The following is an 18,745-nucleotide window of genomic DNA, read 5'->3' as shown; positions in this document are numbered from 1 at the left end:
GGCATTCTGTAGGTCGTACCTGGCCTTCGTAGGATTCTGGATCGGCAGTCTTGAATGCCACAGATCTAGCCCTTAGCAGACTGCGAACCTTCTAGTTCATCCAGAGCTTCTGGTTTGCGAAAATTTGATATGTTCTCAAAGACACACACTCATCCACACAGGTCTTGATGAAGTTGGTGACAGCTGTGGCATATTCGTTCAGATCTGCAGATGAATCCCTAAATATGGTCCAGTCCACTGATTCAAAGCAGTCCTGTAAACACTCCTCCACCTCCCTTGACCATACCTTTGCAGTCCTCACCAGTGGTGCTGTGGTCCTCAGCTTCTACCTATACACTAGGAGTAGAAGTACAACCAGGTGATAGGACTCGCCAAAGTGCGGGCTTGGGAATTCCAACCTAGTCAATCTCTCCACAAAGCCGTGATTCAGTTCCAAACAATTCCAGCAGGACTTCTTTGCTCTTTCAACCCATCCCATGGTGCATAAAGATAAGAATCCCACTTACCTTCTTAAACACCTTGCCTGTTAGCCCTACTACTTCCAAGGATCTGTGACAAACTCCAAAGTCCCTCCATTGCTCAATACCTCACTGCTTTACCACTTATGTTTTCTTCATCTTGTCTGCCTTCTCCAAACGCTTTCCTTAAGACTTTATTGCATAGATTTTTACTTCCTTGATAAACCTGCCAGGTGAGGTTTTGTTTAATTTCTTGCTAAAATCCACATCGACTACATCAAATATACTACCTTCATCATCCTGCTATATTGGCTCTTCAGAAAAAAAAACTCAATCAAGTAGGATACTACCTTCCTTTAAATCTATGCTGAATGTTCTCGATTTGCCCAGCCTTCTCTAGATGTTGATTTAATTATTCTTCATTCCCCTCCTTACCCCCAAACTGCATAGAAAAGCACAAAGTACACTGTGCTGTACTGTTAAAACAGTCTCACCAAGAAACTCAGAAAATTTAGGCTAAGCAGATCACCTTTCATCAGTTTCAATCTGAGCAACAAGTTGAAAAAACACTATACAGTGCTTTTGATTACCTCAGGATGTCTAAAAGGGTTTTACAGTCAATTAAGTGCATTTGAAGTACAGTCATTGTTTGTTTGGGGGGGGGGGGGGGGGGGGGGCAGGGTGCCATGGAGGTTGGAAGCAAAATTAGCTCAAAACATGCTCACAGAAACAGCATCCCATGACAAGAAATATGTTTTAAAGATACTGTGGTTCATCATGGACCAATTGAGACAACTGACTCAAATATCATTGGACTGGAAGTCACCATGGATTACTCCTCAGCTAACATACAAAATAATGTGCATTAAGGAATGTGCCATTAGAACTCAGTCTGCAATTTAAAGCTGTCCTACAGCTAAAAGCAGAAGTAATAATCTCACTTATGATAAGGATTCATTTATTGAAGGCACTTCACAATACAACCCCACTACAAAGGCTAAGGAGCAATTCCCATTAACCTTAATACAGAATACTTGAATTCATTTATAAGCAGAATTTTGGACAAAACAGAAAAAAATGGCCCACACCTGTCTATTTCATAGCTATCAGGGAAGGAAAATAAGATTGTATAAATTATTTTAGTTATAAGAAATTAAACGAAGTTCAACAGAAGGCATGCATTACAACTAAAAGCCCTAATTTTATCTATTATTAGTCTCGTGCCTTCTAGCTTTCAAAGACTATAAGACTTGTCTTATGAGAATAGATAAGATCTTTATTAGTCACATGTACATCGAAACACACAGTGAAATGCATCTTTTGCGTAGTGATTTTAGGGGGGCAGCCCGCAAGTGTCGCCACACTTCTGGCGCCAACATAGCATGCCCATAACTTCCTAACCTGTACGTCTTTGGAATGTGGGAGGAAACCGGAGCACCCGGAGGAAACCCACATAGACACGGGGAGAACGTACAAACTCCTTACAGACAGTGGCCGGATTTGAACCCAGGTCTCTGGCACTGTAAAGCATTATGCTAACCACTATACTACCGTGCAGATAGGTTGAGTGAGCTAGGGCTTTTCCCTTTGGAGAGGAGGAGGATGAGAAGTGACTTGATAGAGGTGTACAAGATGATAAGAGGCATAGATTGAGTGAACAGAGAGCTTTTCTCCAGGGCAAAAATGGCTAACAGGAGGGGGCATCATTTTAAGGTGATTGGAGGAAGGTAGAATGGGAATGTCAGAGGTAAGTTGTGTTTTTTTTACACACACACAGAGAGTGGTGGGCGTGTGGAACACACTGCCGGCAGAGGTTGTGGGGGCAGAAACATTAGCGACATTTAAGAGACTCTTAGATAGACACATGAATGATAGAGAAATGGAGGACTATGTAGGAGGGAAGGGTTAGATAGATCTTAGCGCACGATAAAATGTCGGCACAACATTGTGGGCCGAAGGCCCTGTACTGTGCTGTAATATTCTACAAAACTCTCTCAAATATCGTGACGGTGAACCGGGCGAACAGCAAAGCAAGAGAAGCAAAGTTGGCCAGAGATTATTTCAAAGGAGATAAATGAGCCACCGAAAAGGAGAAGCCACGCAACTCTTCTCACTAGCGGCAGGCACAAAGGACGAGGGAACTAAAAAAAATCAGAATTATATCCGAGGACCCAAACTATAAATCACTGAAAAGGAACTGCTCACTAAAGGTGGGCAATGGGGAAGTTTGGGACCTCGGCGATGAAACCGGGTGGGTGGGGGGGGGGAATCCGATTTCCTACCACGTGACTCCAGGGTCCTCCGATTTTTATCCGCGACCAAAAGACAATCCGAACACAACCGCCCCCCCCCCAAAGAGATCGATCCGTCTCCCCAAGTAGGTGGATGCAGCCCGGAGTCACCAGCAGCGAGCCCGGGGGGGAGCGGCTGGGGCCTGGCTTCAGGCCTAGGCTAAGCAACAAGGCCTCACTACACGCACCTTCTCCTCCACGCAGTGCACCACGATGGACGGATACTTCCGACTGAGCCAGCGGAAAAATGCTGGAACTCCCATCTTCTTACCACCTCCCCCCACCGCCGACCGATCTAAATCAAGTCGCAGCCGCCGGAGGCAGCGATGCCGGCCGCGGGTGGTGAGGACGCTTAGATCCGCTGTCGTCGACCGAAGCCTAAGTCCTCGCCGCGGCTTCAGCGGACGAGGAGCGCCAGGAACTCTGGGCCAGGCCGCCTCGACCAATGGGGAAGCGAGAATTGCGCGAGGCTCCCGGCCGCGACTGCGGCCGCAGGCCACATAGAGCGTTTTCTGGTGACGTCAGAAAGACCACTCTTTCGGCGGCCATCTCTCAATGCTCAAGCCTGTACTGCGAACATTGGACCATTCGGCCCCTCGGCGCCATTCAGTGAGGTCATCTTTTACATCAGTGCCACTTTCCTCTACTACCCGTATCCCTTGATCCCCCTACCATCTAAAAATCTATCGAACACTTGTTTTGAATTTACTCAACGACTGAGCCTCCACAGGTCTGCGTGGGTTTCCTCCGGGTGCTCCGGTTTCCTCCCACACTGTAAAGGCGTACGGGTAGGTTAATATGGGGTTTAAAATGGGCGGCGCGGACTTGTTGGGCCGGAAGGCCCTGTAACCACGAGGACAAATGAAAAGGGACTGTGTGACGGGAACTGAACTCCAAAAGAGCCATGGAGATAAAACTGGCATCTTTAAATGCGCGCAGTGTGAAGCGCACTGCGCGATGTGTTAATGCCATGCAGTACCTCGGCAAGGTCAAGGCGGATGTGACTTTCCTACAAGAGTGCGGGCTGCCACACCTCCACAACTACCAGAGGTGGTCCCGATGGTGGACCCACGGACTGTCGGTATGGTCTGGGGGCAATGATTGTCGCTCTTCCGGCCTGGGGATCCTGATATGGGGGGACAAGTTCTCAATCACCGAGGTCAGAGAGGTGGTGGGGGGGCGGCTTCTCGTGGCAGATGTGATGTACCGGAACACTCCGCTCCGGTTAATTAACGTGTACGTCTTGCCCGTGCGGAGCAAGCAGCTGGCCGTCCTCCAGCAGCTCCCACCGCTGCTGGTGACGTCCCGGCCGGTCGTTTTGGCCGGTGACTTCAACTGCATCATCGATGCGGCTGGACGATCTGGCAGTGCCGACAACAGACTGGACAGCACCTCCAGACTCCTGATGGAAACGGTAAAGGATGCCAAGTTGCGCGACGCCTTCAGCACCCCTGCAGGCGGAGCACAGCCGCAACACACCTGGTCGAGGTCGGACGGCTCAGCCCGGTCCCGGATCGACTTCCTGTTCGTGTCGGAGCCAATCATGGTCAGATCCACTGACGTCACGCCGGTGTTCTTCTCTGACCATCGTCTCCTTCGGGCCTCCTGTCACCTACAGGAGGACCAGAAGGCAGGCAGGGGGACGTGGAAGTTGAACGTGAAGCTGCTGACCCCAGAGAACATTGAGGAACTAAAGAGGGATTACGCAGGTTGGAGAACCGCGAAACCCCTCTTTGACTCCCCTTTGCACTGGTGGGAAGCGACAAAGGAGAACATCAAGAGGTTCTTCATCCGCAGGGGGGTCCAGAAAGCAAGACAGAGTCAGAGGGAGCTGTGTCAACTCCAGACAGACTTGCAGCAACTCCTCCTACTGCAGTCGAAGGGGGTGGATGTGAGGTAGGAGCTCCAAGAGGTGAAGAGCCAGCAAGCCCAGCTCCACGCCTCCGAATCCTCCAAGATTATCTTCCGATCCAGGGTGCGCTTGGTGGAGCAGGATGAGACGTGCTCACGTTTCTTCTTCCAGAAGGCGCACAGGGGGAGCTCTGTGATCCACAGCCTTAAGGAAGAGGACGGCTCAGTAACATCCTCGCAGACGGACATATCAAGGATCTGCAGATCCTTCTATGCCAGTCTGTACGACACCAAGGCCACAGACAGCACAGCCTCCCAGAACTTCCTGTCCTCTATCACGAAGGTTTTAGAGGACAGCAAGCGGGAGAGTGTGGACCGACCACTGAGCCTGGAGGAGCTGACTGGCTCCATCTGTTCCTTTGAGTCGAGTAAAACTCCCGGAAGCAACGGCTTACCGGCGGAGTTGTACTCGGCTCTGTGGGACTGGATGGGCCCCGACCTGCTGAAAGTGTACAACGCTATGCTTCGAGCTGGCAGCATGTCAGGCTCCATGAGGAAGGGTACCATTACGCTCATCTACAAGCAGAAGGGGGAGAGGGAGGACATCAGGAATTGGAGACCCATCTCACTGTTGAATGTGGATTATAAGATCCTGTCCAAGGCCATCGCCAACAGGGTCAAGTCTGCGCTGGGACAGGTGATCCACCTGGACCAAACCTGTGCGGTGCCTGGCAGGAAGATCTTTGACAGCCTCGTGCTGCTCAGAGATACGATCGCCTACGTGCAGGACAGAGGGGTGGACACCTGCCTGGTCAGCTTGGACCAGGAGAAGGCCTTCGACAGGATATCACACACGTACATGTTGGACGTGCTCTCCAAAATGGGCTTTGGGGAGGGAATCAGGAATTGGATCCAACTGGTCTACACAGACATCAGTAGCGCAGTCCAAATCAATGGGTGGGAAACAGACAGCTTCCCCATCAAGTCTGGAGTCAGGCAGGGCTGCGCTCTCTCCCCTGTCTTGTTCGTGTGCTGCATAGAACCCTTTGCCGAATCCATCAGGAAGGACGAGAGCATCAGGGGGGTGATGTTGCCAGGCAGTGGGGGCACCCAGGTGAAAACCTCCCTGTACATGGACGACGTCGCCGTCTTCTGCTCAGACTCGAGGTCAGTTGGCAGATTGATCAGCATCTGCAACCGGTTTGAGTCGGCATCAGGGGCCAGAGTTAACCACGCGAAGAGCGAGGCCATGCTCTTTGGCAAGTGGCCCGACCGATCCAACGTCCCCTTCACCGTCAGGCCTGACTATCTGAAGGTGCTGGGGATCTGGTTCGGAGGGGCCGGGGCGTGCAACAAAAATTGGCGGGAGCGGATTGGGAAGGTGAAGCAGAAACTGGGACTGTGGGAATGGCGCTCCCTATCGATAACTGGGAAGAACCTGGTCATCAGGTGTGAGGTGCTCTCAGGGCTGCTGTACTTGGCACAGGTGTGGCCTGTTCCTCGCTCCTCCGGCTTGGAAATCACCCGGGCCATTTTCCGGTTCGTCTGGGGATCCAAGATGGAGCGACGGGTCACCATGCACAAGTCCCTGGACAATGGGGGTAAGGGTGTCCTGTCACGAACCAGCAACAAAAGAAACACACTGAGCATGATTTAGTGTTAAAAACTATTTTATTAATCACTACTTATGATAATACGTAAAATAAAAGTAAAAATGTTAGTATGTTAGAATTCAAAAATGTTAAACCTCGAACGTTAACCCCAAAACTAAATTCTTCGTGTGTGTGTGTGACAAAGTCCAAAACTCCCAGTTCCGGAATGGTTCTTAAAGTTCAGTTCCGCAAGCCATAAGGTGAAACATGAGCAAGGGCTTCTTCAACAACCACCGTTGGCTGAAGATAAGACGTAGACGTAGAGAAACATAGAGAGAGTACATATAAAATCCAAATGTTCCACGATGGAACCCAAACGACACTTCAGTGTTTACTCGGTAGTGACTTCCTCACCCCGAAAAGCATCCGAATCGTGGTCGTCCGCACACAAATACCTGTTTCCTTCTACAGGTCAGCAACAAAGTGAACTCCACCGGATTACTTCCAACTTCCATACATGGATTTCTATGGCAAACACAGTTATTGTTTCTCATCCATCGATAGAGAACACTAGCAGGCTGGTGTCTCTCTCCCTTCTCTCTCTCTCTCCTTCTTCTTCTTCTTCTTCAACAACGTCATTACGTCCTTTATCTTCTATTGACGTAAGCACGCCCCACACACACACACTCTATCTTAAAGGGACTTTCTCTGAGTCCGTAACAGTCCCCAATGTCACCCTCATGCTGATGACCACCTTTGTCTGTGGCTGCATCAGGCTGTGCGTGGAACCCAAGTACGTGGGCACCAAGTGTCACTATGTACCGAGGTTCTACCTGTCCCGGCTGTTGCGAAGGATGGGCCTGGCCCCGTGGCCACACGGCGTCCCAGTCAGCTGGACGTTGCCGCACTTCGTGGAAAAGTGCTTCCGGACCAACGCCTTGGACCATAAGTCCATCAGGAAGTGGTCAGCACGGAACATCCTTCAGACACTGCAGGAGAAGGACTCGATGGACACTGTGGGGTGGTTCCCTGAGCAGACTGTCCAGACCATCTGGCAGAATACCTCATTGCCAGAACTCACCAACAAGCACCAAGACCTCGCTTGGCTGGCGGTGAGAGGGGCCCTCCCAGTAAGATCCGTCCTGCACGGTTGGGGCATCATCCCCAGCGCGCGCTGCCCCCGGGAGGACTGCGCCGGGGACGAGACAGTCGCCCACCTCTTTGCGGGCTGTGGGTTTGCGAGGAGGGTGTGGCGAAAGATGCAGGGGTCCTTGTCACGTTTCATCCCAAGCAGCAGCATAACAGAGGATTCTCTGATCTACGGGCTGTTCCCGGGGACACACACAGAGACAGACATCAACTGCTGCTGGAAGGTCATCAACTCGGTGAAGGACGCCCTTTGGTCTGCCTGAAAATTGTTGGTCTCCCAGCACTGCGAGATGTCCGTAGGGGAATGCTGCCGACTGGCACATTCTAGGCTGCAGGAGTACGTGCTGAGGGACGCACTGAAGTTGGGTGCAGCCAACGCAAGGGCTCGGTGGGGAAGGACGACAGTTTAGGGTCAGGCGAGGAAGCCGCTCAAATGTTGTAAATATGGTATTGGGGTATCACCTCAGGGAGCCACATGAGTGGCATTGGTGCTGTGTTTTTTATATAAAGAGGTAACACTAAGAATTGAGCTGTACATGAATGTAAATGTTTGAACAGTTTTTTATTATTGTATATAGTTTCTTTTATTATGAATAAAGTTTATTTTGATTAAAAAAAAGCCTTTGGAGAGACAATTCCAAAGAGTCACTGATCTCGAGATGAAGGAATTTCTTTTCAGTTCTGAATGGCTGATCCCCAAATTGGGGAATATAATTCCTGGTTCTAGACAACCAGGGAAGAATTTTATAGGCTTAAATGAGATGATTTCTTACTTTTTTCCTCACTCATCAGAGCCCTATATAATTACGGTAATACAGTAAAACTATGTTAATCCGGCACATTTAGAACTTCTGTGGTGCTGGACTGGCAGATTTTCCAGTCTATTGGATGTTATTTCAATTAATACTCTAATACACTTTTGATTCATTTCCTTTCGATGTAACACAGTAGAATTTTCCAGTGAACCCAACAAGTTTAAAGGGAGTGTGGGAAACAGAAACAGATGAGTTTCAAGGGAGCATGAGAAATAGAACCTGACATGTAACAGGAGTGCAAAAGAAGTGGGCTCAATGTGTCAAAGCGAGTGTGGGAACTGGGACCATGTTGTGCTAAGGGGATAAGATATCTTTATTAGTCACATGTACATCGAAACACACAGTGAAATACATCTTTTGCGTAGAGTGTTCTGGGGGCAACCCACAAGTGTTGCCACGCTTCCAACGCCAACATAGCATGCCCACAACTTCCTAACCTGTATGCCTTTGGAGTGTGGGAACTGGGGCCCTGGTGTGTTAAAAGGAATGTGGGAATCAGCACCCCGCCAGATGCTGAAACATTATGATTTCCAAATCATCGGATGGCATGTTAGATGATTTGGAAGGGTACTTACAGTTAATGCATAGAGTTAATGTCCTCCAAGCTTGAGGTATCCAGGTTCACATTCTCAAGATGAGGGGTCAGCCACTCAGAAGGAAGATGAGGATGAATTCCTTCCTTCAGAGGACAATGAATATTTGGAATTATCTACCTGAGAAACCATAGAGCCTCAGTCACTGAATATCTTCAAAACAGTGTTTGCTAGATATTTAGGTATTAAAGCAATCAAAGGATATGGGGTAAATGCAAGAAAGTGGTGCTGAGGTAAAAGATCAGCCATATTCTGATTGAATGGTAGAGCAGGAAAGTTAAATGGCCACCTCCTAACTCTGTTTCTTAGATTCTCATTTCTGTTCTTCAGTAGGTATGAGTGTCAAACCATGGGTCAACAGAACACATCACATCAACCTGCCATTAACATCTGTGGAAGAGGCAGCTCATTTCTCCGCTTGGCATCTCAGAAGGCCATTGACAAGATTGATAGGTTGGCTAAGTAAGAATGAGGCATTTCATGACCATAAAAGAAAAAAAAAAGATAGTTGTCATGTTCCCCAGTTCATTTCCATCATTGCCCTGTCCAACACTGTCCTGCCATCACTATACCATGCTTCACTAAGTATTATTCTTCTCACAGGCAGGATAGTCCTTCCTCATCCACAACTAACATCCCTCACTGACACAGCTGCATTTTTCAATCTCCTCATAAGACTCCCATGACCACACTTTTTCTTACGTAAGGTTGCACATAGAAAAAGCTCCAGGATATAACCAGAGGAGCAGGAGGATTTCATTCTCACAGTGCCTGGTTTCTTCCTTTAAAGAGAACATACTAGTGACAGTGGGATGGGGCAGTGATCATTTTGATGATCACTGTTAACTTTTCACACAGCTTTGCTCCTTTATCAACAGAATAATTAAAGATGTAAATTTGGTAAATCACAAAAGACTAAATGGCTGCATATAAAGTAAACCTTACCTTGGAGTTAATGTTAACATAAAATTAATGTCAGATATTTGTTGGTCTTTATCAAACATAGGGATGGGAATTAGCAAGGACCTATTGGAATGGTGTCCTCTAAAGCAGAGGTGTTCAAAGCGGGTGACTATGTCAATAATGGGACGAAATCTCTGCTTCTCTCAAATGAATGCTAGTCTGAATTGGGTTGTTTGGGTGAATCATATGATTAAATGGATTGCCTGAAAAAAGTTTGAAGCTCATGCTATAAAGGATGCCTCGTTGGATGTACCACTGAAGGTTGTGAAGCACCATAACAAGATACCCATCCCCTGCCCCAGAGGGAGAAAGAAGCCAGCGTGATCAGAGTGGGCTGAGGAGATCAACAGAAGAAGTGAAGAAGGTCAGAGTGCAATACACGTTCACTCACCTCCTCAAACTAGCTCTCAAGGATACTCATCTGGTGGTGATATAGTGTGGATTGTGGTCCTCTTGGGATATTCCTCAGGTTCAGATGAGATACCATCAACCACAGGTTAAGAAGGCTTCACTTGCCCCTCAACAGCCACCAGTTAACACTGTTTCAATATGTGAACCTTTCAGGGAGGTTGAACAGCTGCAGGACGAAAGCATCGTGCAAGCTATCCAGGAAGCATATGCACACCTGGATTACTATCTTTCAGTGGTTGTACATCGGCTGCACATTGATAGAGTTTAAGCCCTTGTTCTTGGAGCCATGATTACCTGTGAGTGCAGCTGACAACCCCTACAAAGGCCGTCCCTGGGTTACGAACGCCCGATGTATGGGCATCCCTAATATGGACGAGCTCCCATAATATTATTAAGTACAAAGTCTGACAGATAAAATCAACTTTTGGATATGTCTGTAAAAGCAGAACCTGTTCATTACCCAGGGATGGCCTGTATCCATGGGAAGCCAATCAGAGCTGCAAAGCCTAGTGCCTGCTCCTTTTGATTGGTGTCACCACAGACACATCCTGGGTCTTAATGAGTAATGAGATATGCTAACAGGCACTCCACCTCTCCTGTGGGGATTACTCATGATCACCCAAGGTGTTACAGTAAAATATGTGGCTTGGTTGTCTGGGTCTGACTTCCAAATGTACCGTTACTTGACTGGCTTCAGACCCTCCCACCTGCAGGCAAGCCATGATCCTGCATGCTAAAGTCCTCCCATGATCTGCCATGGTGAAGAGAAAGCATGTGACTCACTTAATAGCTTTGGTTGTTAGAAGGGAACTAGATGGTGTTCTGTCACCTGGATCAACCTTTCCTCGAGGCAGCTCATGAGAGGAATTTCAGCATGAAGAAATGTGTGGGCTTGCACGTGAGGGTCTGAAGCTAGTCAAATGACAGTACATTTGATTAGCGTAGGTGGACACACTGCAATGCAGTTTGTGGAAACAGTGTGCCAAGAATGGAGAGAAATATTGTCTTATGTGGTAGATGGATTGCCTCATCAAGCGGGTTGTTTTTGTCCTGGATGATGTTGAGTTTCATGTGTTGTTAGAACTGCATTTTATCCTAGCAAGCAAAGAATATTTCATTATTTTTCTAACGTTGCAGATGTTGGTGTTAGGAAGCGACACATCAGAATACCTAAACTCAGCCACTTTTGATCCTGCACATTGGAGCCTGCATACCAGGTGGTGATGCAACCAGTCAGAATGCCCTCCACAGTACATCTGTAGAAATTTGCAAGGGTCTTTGGGGAGGAATGGCTGCAAGGGAGATAAGCTAGTTTAAGGAAAATTACATTTTTCTTTAAATTAATTGAGTAAACTTAATATTTTTAATTGTTAACTGTTTTTAAGTCTTCTGCTTTAAGTGTCTTAACTAATATATTTCTTCAAAAGTGACAGCTTTTAAATAATGAATAAGGAACACGTCTAATCATTCCACAACATCACTATGTTAATTGGTAATTGGTTTATTATTGTCACATCTACCAAGATAGAGTGAAAAACTTTGTTTTGCGTGCTATCCATACAGAGCTTTCAAAAACATAAGTACATCAAGGTTGTACAAAGGGAAAAGCAATTACAGAATGTAGAATATATTGTTACAGTTACAGAGAAATGCAGTGCAGGTAGATTTAGGTAGATGTTAAGATCCTAGTTGGAAATGTGGCCTTGAACAAAAAAAAGTTTTGTTACTCTGTAGCTGACTGTATCTTCTTTTTGCCTTATATCTTTTCATATCCTATTCTCCTTCATCAATACTAAAGAATATATTTTAATCTTTTTGAGTTCATTTCAATTGATTGAAAAGAACAATCAACATTAATGCATTTTTGCAGTCCTTGCTCCTACTGTTCCTAAAAGCTTAAGATGAGGAAAATTTGTAAATGGTTAATGGCAATGTTGCAAATTTGCTTGAAAGACTTTTCTTATATTGAGCATTCAGGTTCTCCTCTTGTCTCTCTGACAATATGCCTTTGAAAACTATTCTATGCTTAGAAAGTCAAGAGCATTGCCTTCAGGCATTACACTTCAAACAAAAATTGCCTTGACAACGTGAATCTAGATCAGTTCTTTTCAAATCATCCATTATCCCTTTTATATTCAGAATTTACTGAATAGTGTTGCACAGATTACTATTTCATAATTAGTGCAACACTTGAAAAATAAAATACATATGTGTTAATGAATTTGTTAAAAGAATTGTCATTGATAGTGAGCATAAATACAGCACAACCTTCCAGCCAGGGTTAGCTGCTGAAAATTTAAAGGCAAATTCATCTATTTTGATAACAGTCTTACTTTCTGGAAAATTTTTACTTGGGCATAATTGTTCAAATCGCCTTTTAGCAAAGTAAGGAAGCTGCTATCTTTTTAACCAATACAATAAAACCAGTTAAACTAGAGGCTGGCCAGGCTAGGTCTTTATTCTTTGGAACATAGGAAAATGAGGGACCTTATAGAAATGTTTAAAATTATGAGAGGCATAGACAAGACGGATGATAGCAGTCTTTTTCCCAGGGCAGGGGAGTCCAAAACAAGGGGGCATAGATTTAGGGTTAGAGGGGAAAGATTTAAAAGGGTCCTGACGGTCAACTTTTTCATGCAGAGGGTGGCGAGTATATGGAACGAGCTGCCAGAGGAAGTGGTTGAGACAGGTACAATCATATCATTTAATAAGCACTTGGATAGGTACATGGAGGGGCGGGGTTTAGAGGGATATGAGCCGAATGCAGGAAATTGGGACTAGCTGTGTGGGCACCGTGATCGGCACGGACTGATTAGGCTGAAGGACTTGTACCTGTGCTGTATCGCTCTCTGACTCTATTTAGGATCCAGACATCACCGGCAAGGCCAGCATTTATTGCCCATTCCCAGTTACCCTTGAAAAGATGGTGGAGAGCTGCCTTCTTAAACCACTGCAGTCCTTCTGGTGAAGATACTTCCGTAGTGCTATTGATTAGGGAGTTCGAGCATTTAGAACTAGTGAAGATGAAGGACTGGTGATATATTTGCAAGTAAGCATAATTGTGACTTGGAGGGGAATCTGAAGATGGTGGTCTTCCTTTATGTCTGCTTCCCTTGACCTTCTTGGTGGTAGAGGTTTGGGAGATGCTGTTGGAGTAGCCTGCATTTGTTGTGCATTTGGTAGATAGTATACACTTCAGCTGCTGTGCACCAGAGGTGTGGGGAATTAATATTTAGGGTGGTTGGTGGGGTGCCAGTCATGCAGGCTGCTTTGTCCTTGATGGTGTCAAGCATCTTGAGAGTTATTGCTGCTGCACTCATCCAGGCAAGTGGAGAGTTATTCCATCACTCCTGATTTGTGCCTCATAAATGGTGAAAAGATGTAGCTTGTCAGAAGGCGTCACCCCCTGCAGATTACTTGGTCTCTGACTTGCTATTATAGCTATGGGATTTACGTGGCTGGTCCAGCTGAGATTCTGTTCATTGGTGACCCCCAGCATATTGATGGCGGGGTCTTGACAATGGTAATGCCATTGAAAGTCAATGATAAGTGGTCAGGTTTTCCCTTGCTAGATATGGTCATTTTTGGCACTTTTGTAGTGTGAATGTTACTTGCCACTTATCAATCCTTGGCTGAATTTTGTCTTGGTCTTGGTGCACGCAATCATGGGTTGGTTTATTTGCTGAGGAATTGCAAATGGAATTGAATTTTGTGCAATCATCTTCATCACTTTAGGTGGGACATGGTCCGGTCTCATGGCTTTGTTGTAGCCAATACTTTCAGACATTTCTTGATATTCTGTATAATAATCTAATTGCCTGAAAACTGAATTCTGTGATGTTGGGATCTCAGAGGAAGCAGAATGGATCATCCATTCAACACCTCCAGCTGAAGATGGCAGCAAATGTTTTAGCCTTGACATCAGCACTCACATGCTTAACCCGACAACAGTGAGGACGGGGAATGTCCACTTAGCCTCCCCCTCCCAATAAATCTTCAATTGTCCACCATCATTCACAATAGATATGGCAATTTACAATAGATGTGACAAACCCTTGATTGTGGCATTGCTTAGCTCTGTTGCCTACTATTTTTGCTGTTTAGCTTACATATTGCCCTGTGTTGCAGCTTCACCTGGCTGGTCAGTTGAGCTTGGTGCTGCTCTCAACATGCCCTTCTGTACTCCTCTTGTACCAAGGTTGATCCCATGGTTTGATTGTAACAGTAGCATGAGGGATATGCCCATGGGTATTTCTGCTGCTAGTCCACAGTGTTTCAGAGATGGCCACGTTTGAGCTGTCAGGTCTGTACTGAGGCTACACCATTTGGTATAAACATGGTGGCACACTACACATGGAAGGGTATACCCTCAGCGTGTGGCGGTGAGACTTTGTCTCCACAAGGACTATGCAGTTTTTTTGAATTAATAATTCTCTGCAAATCTCATTTTGTCTCTTTTTAAAAAATTTATTCCCAGGATGTGGGCAGACCTGCATTTACGGCCCAATCCTAGTTACCCTTAAAATCACTCAGCCATTCCTTTGGGCAGATAAGTGTCAACCATATTACCCTTAGCTTGGAGTTACATATATGCTAGGCCAGAACAGGTAAGGATGGCAAATTTCTCTCCCCAAAAGATAACAGTAAACTAGACAGGTTTTTATAACAAAGGGCTAGTTTCATACTCACCACTAATGCCCCTATCTTCTTAATTCCAGACTTATCTAATTTACTGAATTTCCTGGCCATCATTAATCCCTTTTTCTCATGTTCACCACACACACTCCAGGATTGACTATTTCTTTATTGATAATCAAATGATTCCACCAATCCGATCCTGTGAATATAAAGAGATTGCTCTTTCAGACCATGCTCCTGTGTTTTTATCTTTAAATCTCCCCGGACTCCCTCAAATAAACAGATCCTGGTGCTTTAATCTAACTTTGCTATCTGATAAAGACTTTATAAAATTTTTGGAGAAACAAATCACTTTCTTTTTTTAAAGAGAATATACCGTGAGAGACTTCTAGTCTTATTATATTGGATGCTTTTAAAGCCTTTATTAGAGGTCAAATTATTTCTTATGCGGCAAGCATTAAGAAAAAAGCTAACACAGAGAGGATTGATTTAGCCAATCAATTGAAACTTCTAGACCAAAAATATGCCTTGGATCCAGTTTCTACTTTATATAGAAGGCGATTTGAAATTAAAACCAAATACGATCTCCTTTCAACATAACCAATTGAGAATCAACTCTTAAAAGATAGAAGTCAATTTTATGGTCATGGAGATAAACCAGGTAAATTATTGGCTAACCAATTAAAAAACGCTATAGCTAGACGGCAAATTAAAGAAATTCGCAAAGCCAATGGAGAAAGGACAACGGATCATTTAGAAATAAATGATACATTGAGAGAATTTTATTCTAAACTTTATAGTTCTGATTCTCCTAAAGACGATACTGCAATGAACAACTTTTTTGACCAATATTCTTACACTCTCTGCTGATAACTGAAAATAACTGGATAAATCTATTACTTATGAGAAAATCGCCGAGTTTATATGGTCAATGCACTTTGAAAGACTCCGGGTCCTGATGGATTTCCAGGAGAATTCTATAAGGCTTTCTCCTCACTGCTTATACCTTACTTAAGTTCTGTTTTTTCAGATTCTTTTAAATTGGGAATGTTACCACAATCCTTTTATGAAACTTCCATTTCACTTATTCTTAAGAAGAATAAAAACCCAACAGAATGTTCTTCATACAGACCAATTTCTTTACTGAATGTTGATGTTAAAATTTTATCTAAAGTTTTGGATTGTAGATTGGAAAATATTTTACCGTTAATTATATCCGATGATCAGACTGGGTTTATTCAAAACCGTTATTCCCATTTTAATGTTCGTCATTTATTGAATATTATTTATTCTCCTTGTAAGTAAATATCAGAATGTGTGATTTCTCTAGATGCCAAGAAGGCCTTTGACTGGTTCAAATGGAGTTACCTATTTAAAACCTTAGAGAAATGTAATTTTGGGCCTGATTTTATTCAATGGATTAAATTACTTTATTTATCTCCCTCTGCCCGTGTTCTTACTAACTTTCAACTTTCTGAACCTTTTAAACTTCAACGCAGAACCAGACAGGGATGCTCTTTGAGCCCTTTGCTATTTGACCTGGTCTTAGAACCTTTAGCTATTGCTTTTCGAGAATCTACAGATTGCCGCTATCTTTAGGAAAGGTATTACCCACAAAGTTTCGCTCTATGCTGACGATTTATTGCTCTTCATTTCTAATGTTGAGACTCTGTTACCTTCTATGCTTTCTCTACTTTCCCGTTTTAGCCAATCTTCACGATATAAACTGAATTTACACAAGAGCAAACTCTTCCCTCCGAACAATTTGATGCCATTTGATATTAACCTTCCTTTTAAAATTGTAAGAAATCATTTTACCTATTTGGGTGCAACAATTACTAAAAAATTATAAATTTATTTAAAGAGAACTTTCTTGCTTTATTGAATTATGTGAAAAGGGTCTTATCAAACTGGCCACCCCTCTCTATATCATTGATTGGCCGCATTAATTCTATTAAAATGAATATTTTACCTAAATTTATGTATCTATTTCAGGCCTTACCTGTTTTTATTCCTAAGTCTTTTTTTTGATTCCCTTGACTCAATTATATCTTCTTACATATGGAAAAATAAACAGCCTAGATTAAATAAAGTTCACTTTCAGAAAGCTAAAAATAATGGAGGCTTTGCCTTACTCAACTTTAGATTTTATTACTGAGCAGTCAATATACGAAATCTTACGTTTTGGTTACATTATATTAATCATGAGGCCTGTCCAGTATGGGTTTCTTTGGAAGCTAATTCTGTTAAAAAGTTTTCTATTATTTCTTTGCTTGGCTCTTCACTTCCTTTATCAATAAATAAATTAACTGATAATTTGGTAGTTAAACATGCTTTGAGGATTTGGTTACAATTTAGAAAATATTATGGTTTATTGAGATTTTCTTTGTCTAGTCCCATTTTTGCTAATTGTTTTTTTAAACCTTCCATGACTGACATAGTTTTTAAAGAATGGGATAGGTTGGGTATTACTTGTTTTCAGGATCTGTTTGTTGGAGGAAATTTCACAATGTTTTAACAATTGGCAACTAAATATAATTTGCCAAAAACTCACTTTTTCCGATATTTGCAAATTAGAGATTTTCTCCGATCTCAAGTACATACTTTCCCTATAAGTCCTGATAAGAACTTACTAGATGTAATTTTTAATTTGAAGCCTTTTTATGATGGTTCAATATCCGAGATTTATGGTAGGTTATCAGGAACGAATAAGGTTCCTTTAGGCAAAATTAAAAATGCTTGGGAACATGATCTGCAGATTTCAATTTCTGATGAAACTTGGAATCAAATTTTTAAACTGGTTAATACTTCATTATGTGCGCATCACTCCCTCCTTCAATTTAAAGTGGTCCATAGAGCTCACCTGTCCAAAGACAAGTTATCGTGTTTCTATTCGGATAAATCTCCTTATTGTGGTAAATGCAATAATGGAGAGGCTTCTTTAATTCATATGTTTTGGTCATGTCCGAGTCTGGAAAAATACTGGATAGAGGTATTTCAAACCTTTTCCGTGCTTTTTAAAATAAATTTTAAGCCAAATCCTTTAACTGCATTATTTGGGATTGTTGGAGAAAAAGATATAATTCTGGAGACTTTTGATTTACACATATTGGCCTTTATTTCTCTTATAGCCAGGAGGGCTGTACTGCTTAAATGGAAGGAAGTTACTCCCCCCACTCATGTTCAATGGCTACGGGATGTTATGTCACATCTAAATTTAGAGAAGATCCGTTGTTCTGTTCCTGGATCTATTCTGAACTTTCAAATATTATGGGGACCTTGTTTGAACTACTTTCAAGACCACTGATTTGGTGCTCAAAGTACAGATATTAGCCAATACTATTATGTTTGTAGGGTGTTTTTTTTTTGTCTTTTTTCTTACCAAACAGCTTCGGTTTTGGTAGTGGGGTTAGATTTTTTTGATAATAAAATTATTCCAATTTATTAATATTAATTAGTTATCATTTCTGTTTATTAATATGAAGTATTGTGATTTCAAGTGTGATTCAATACAATGTATTTTGTAACATTTTGTCTTTTCTTTGGTTTCATGTACTTTGTATTTTCTATTTGGAATTAATAAAAATATAGAAAAAGGACTAAAATATAATGCTGAGGCTCTCTATAAGGCTTTGGTCAGACCACACTTTGACTACGTGAGCAGTTTTGGGCCTCGTTTCTAAGGAACGATGTGCTGGTGTTGGAGAGGGTCCAGAAGAGGTTTACAAGAATAACCCCAGGGGCGAAAGGGTTAAGGTATGAGGAGTGTTTGATGGCTCTGGGCCTATAGTTTAGATTGATGAGGGGGGATCTACCTTCAAAATATTGAAAGGCCTGGAGAGAGTGGGCATGGAGAGGATGTTTCCAGTAGTGGGAGAGTCTAGGACCAGAGGGCACAGCCTCAAAATAGAACAGAGATGTGGAGGAACTTCTTCAGCCAGAGGGTGGTGAATCTGTGGAATCCATGGAGGCCAAGTCATTGGG

General features: G+C 43.7%; 1 protein-coding gene across 1 annotated transcript in view; it reads right to left on the bottom strand.

Moving 5' to 3' along the window:
- Positions 1-3,219, bottom strand: part of xrn2 (5'-3' exoribonuclease 2) — an 88,340-nt gene extending 85,121 nt beyond the window's left edge. Inside the window, exon 1 of the mRNA XM_052011537.1 lies at positions 2,938-3,219. Coding sequence (XP_051867497.1) covers positions 2,938-3,012 — 75 coding nt within the window. The 5' untranslated portion in view covers positions 3,013-3,219. The remainder of the gene's footprint in view (positions 1-2,937) is intronic.
- Between the last annotated feature and the right edge of the window lie 15,526 nt (positions 3,220-18,745).

The sequence above is a fragment of the Pristis pectinata genome, chromosome 3, assembly GCF_009764475.1.
Source record: "Pristis pectinata isolate sPriPec2 chromosome 3, sPriPec2.1.pri, whole genome shotgun sequence".
In the NCBI taxonomy this organism is placed as follows: domain Eukaryota; kingdom Metazoa; phylum Chordata; class Chondrichthyes; order Rhinopristiformes; family Pristidae; genus Pristis; species Pristis pectinata.
The sequence above is the reverse complement of the archived record's forward strand: the minus strand, read 5'-3'. Positions and strand labels throughout refer to the sequence as shown.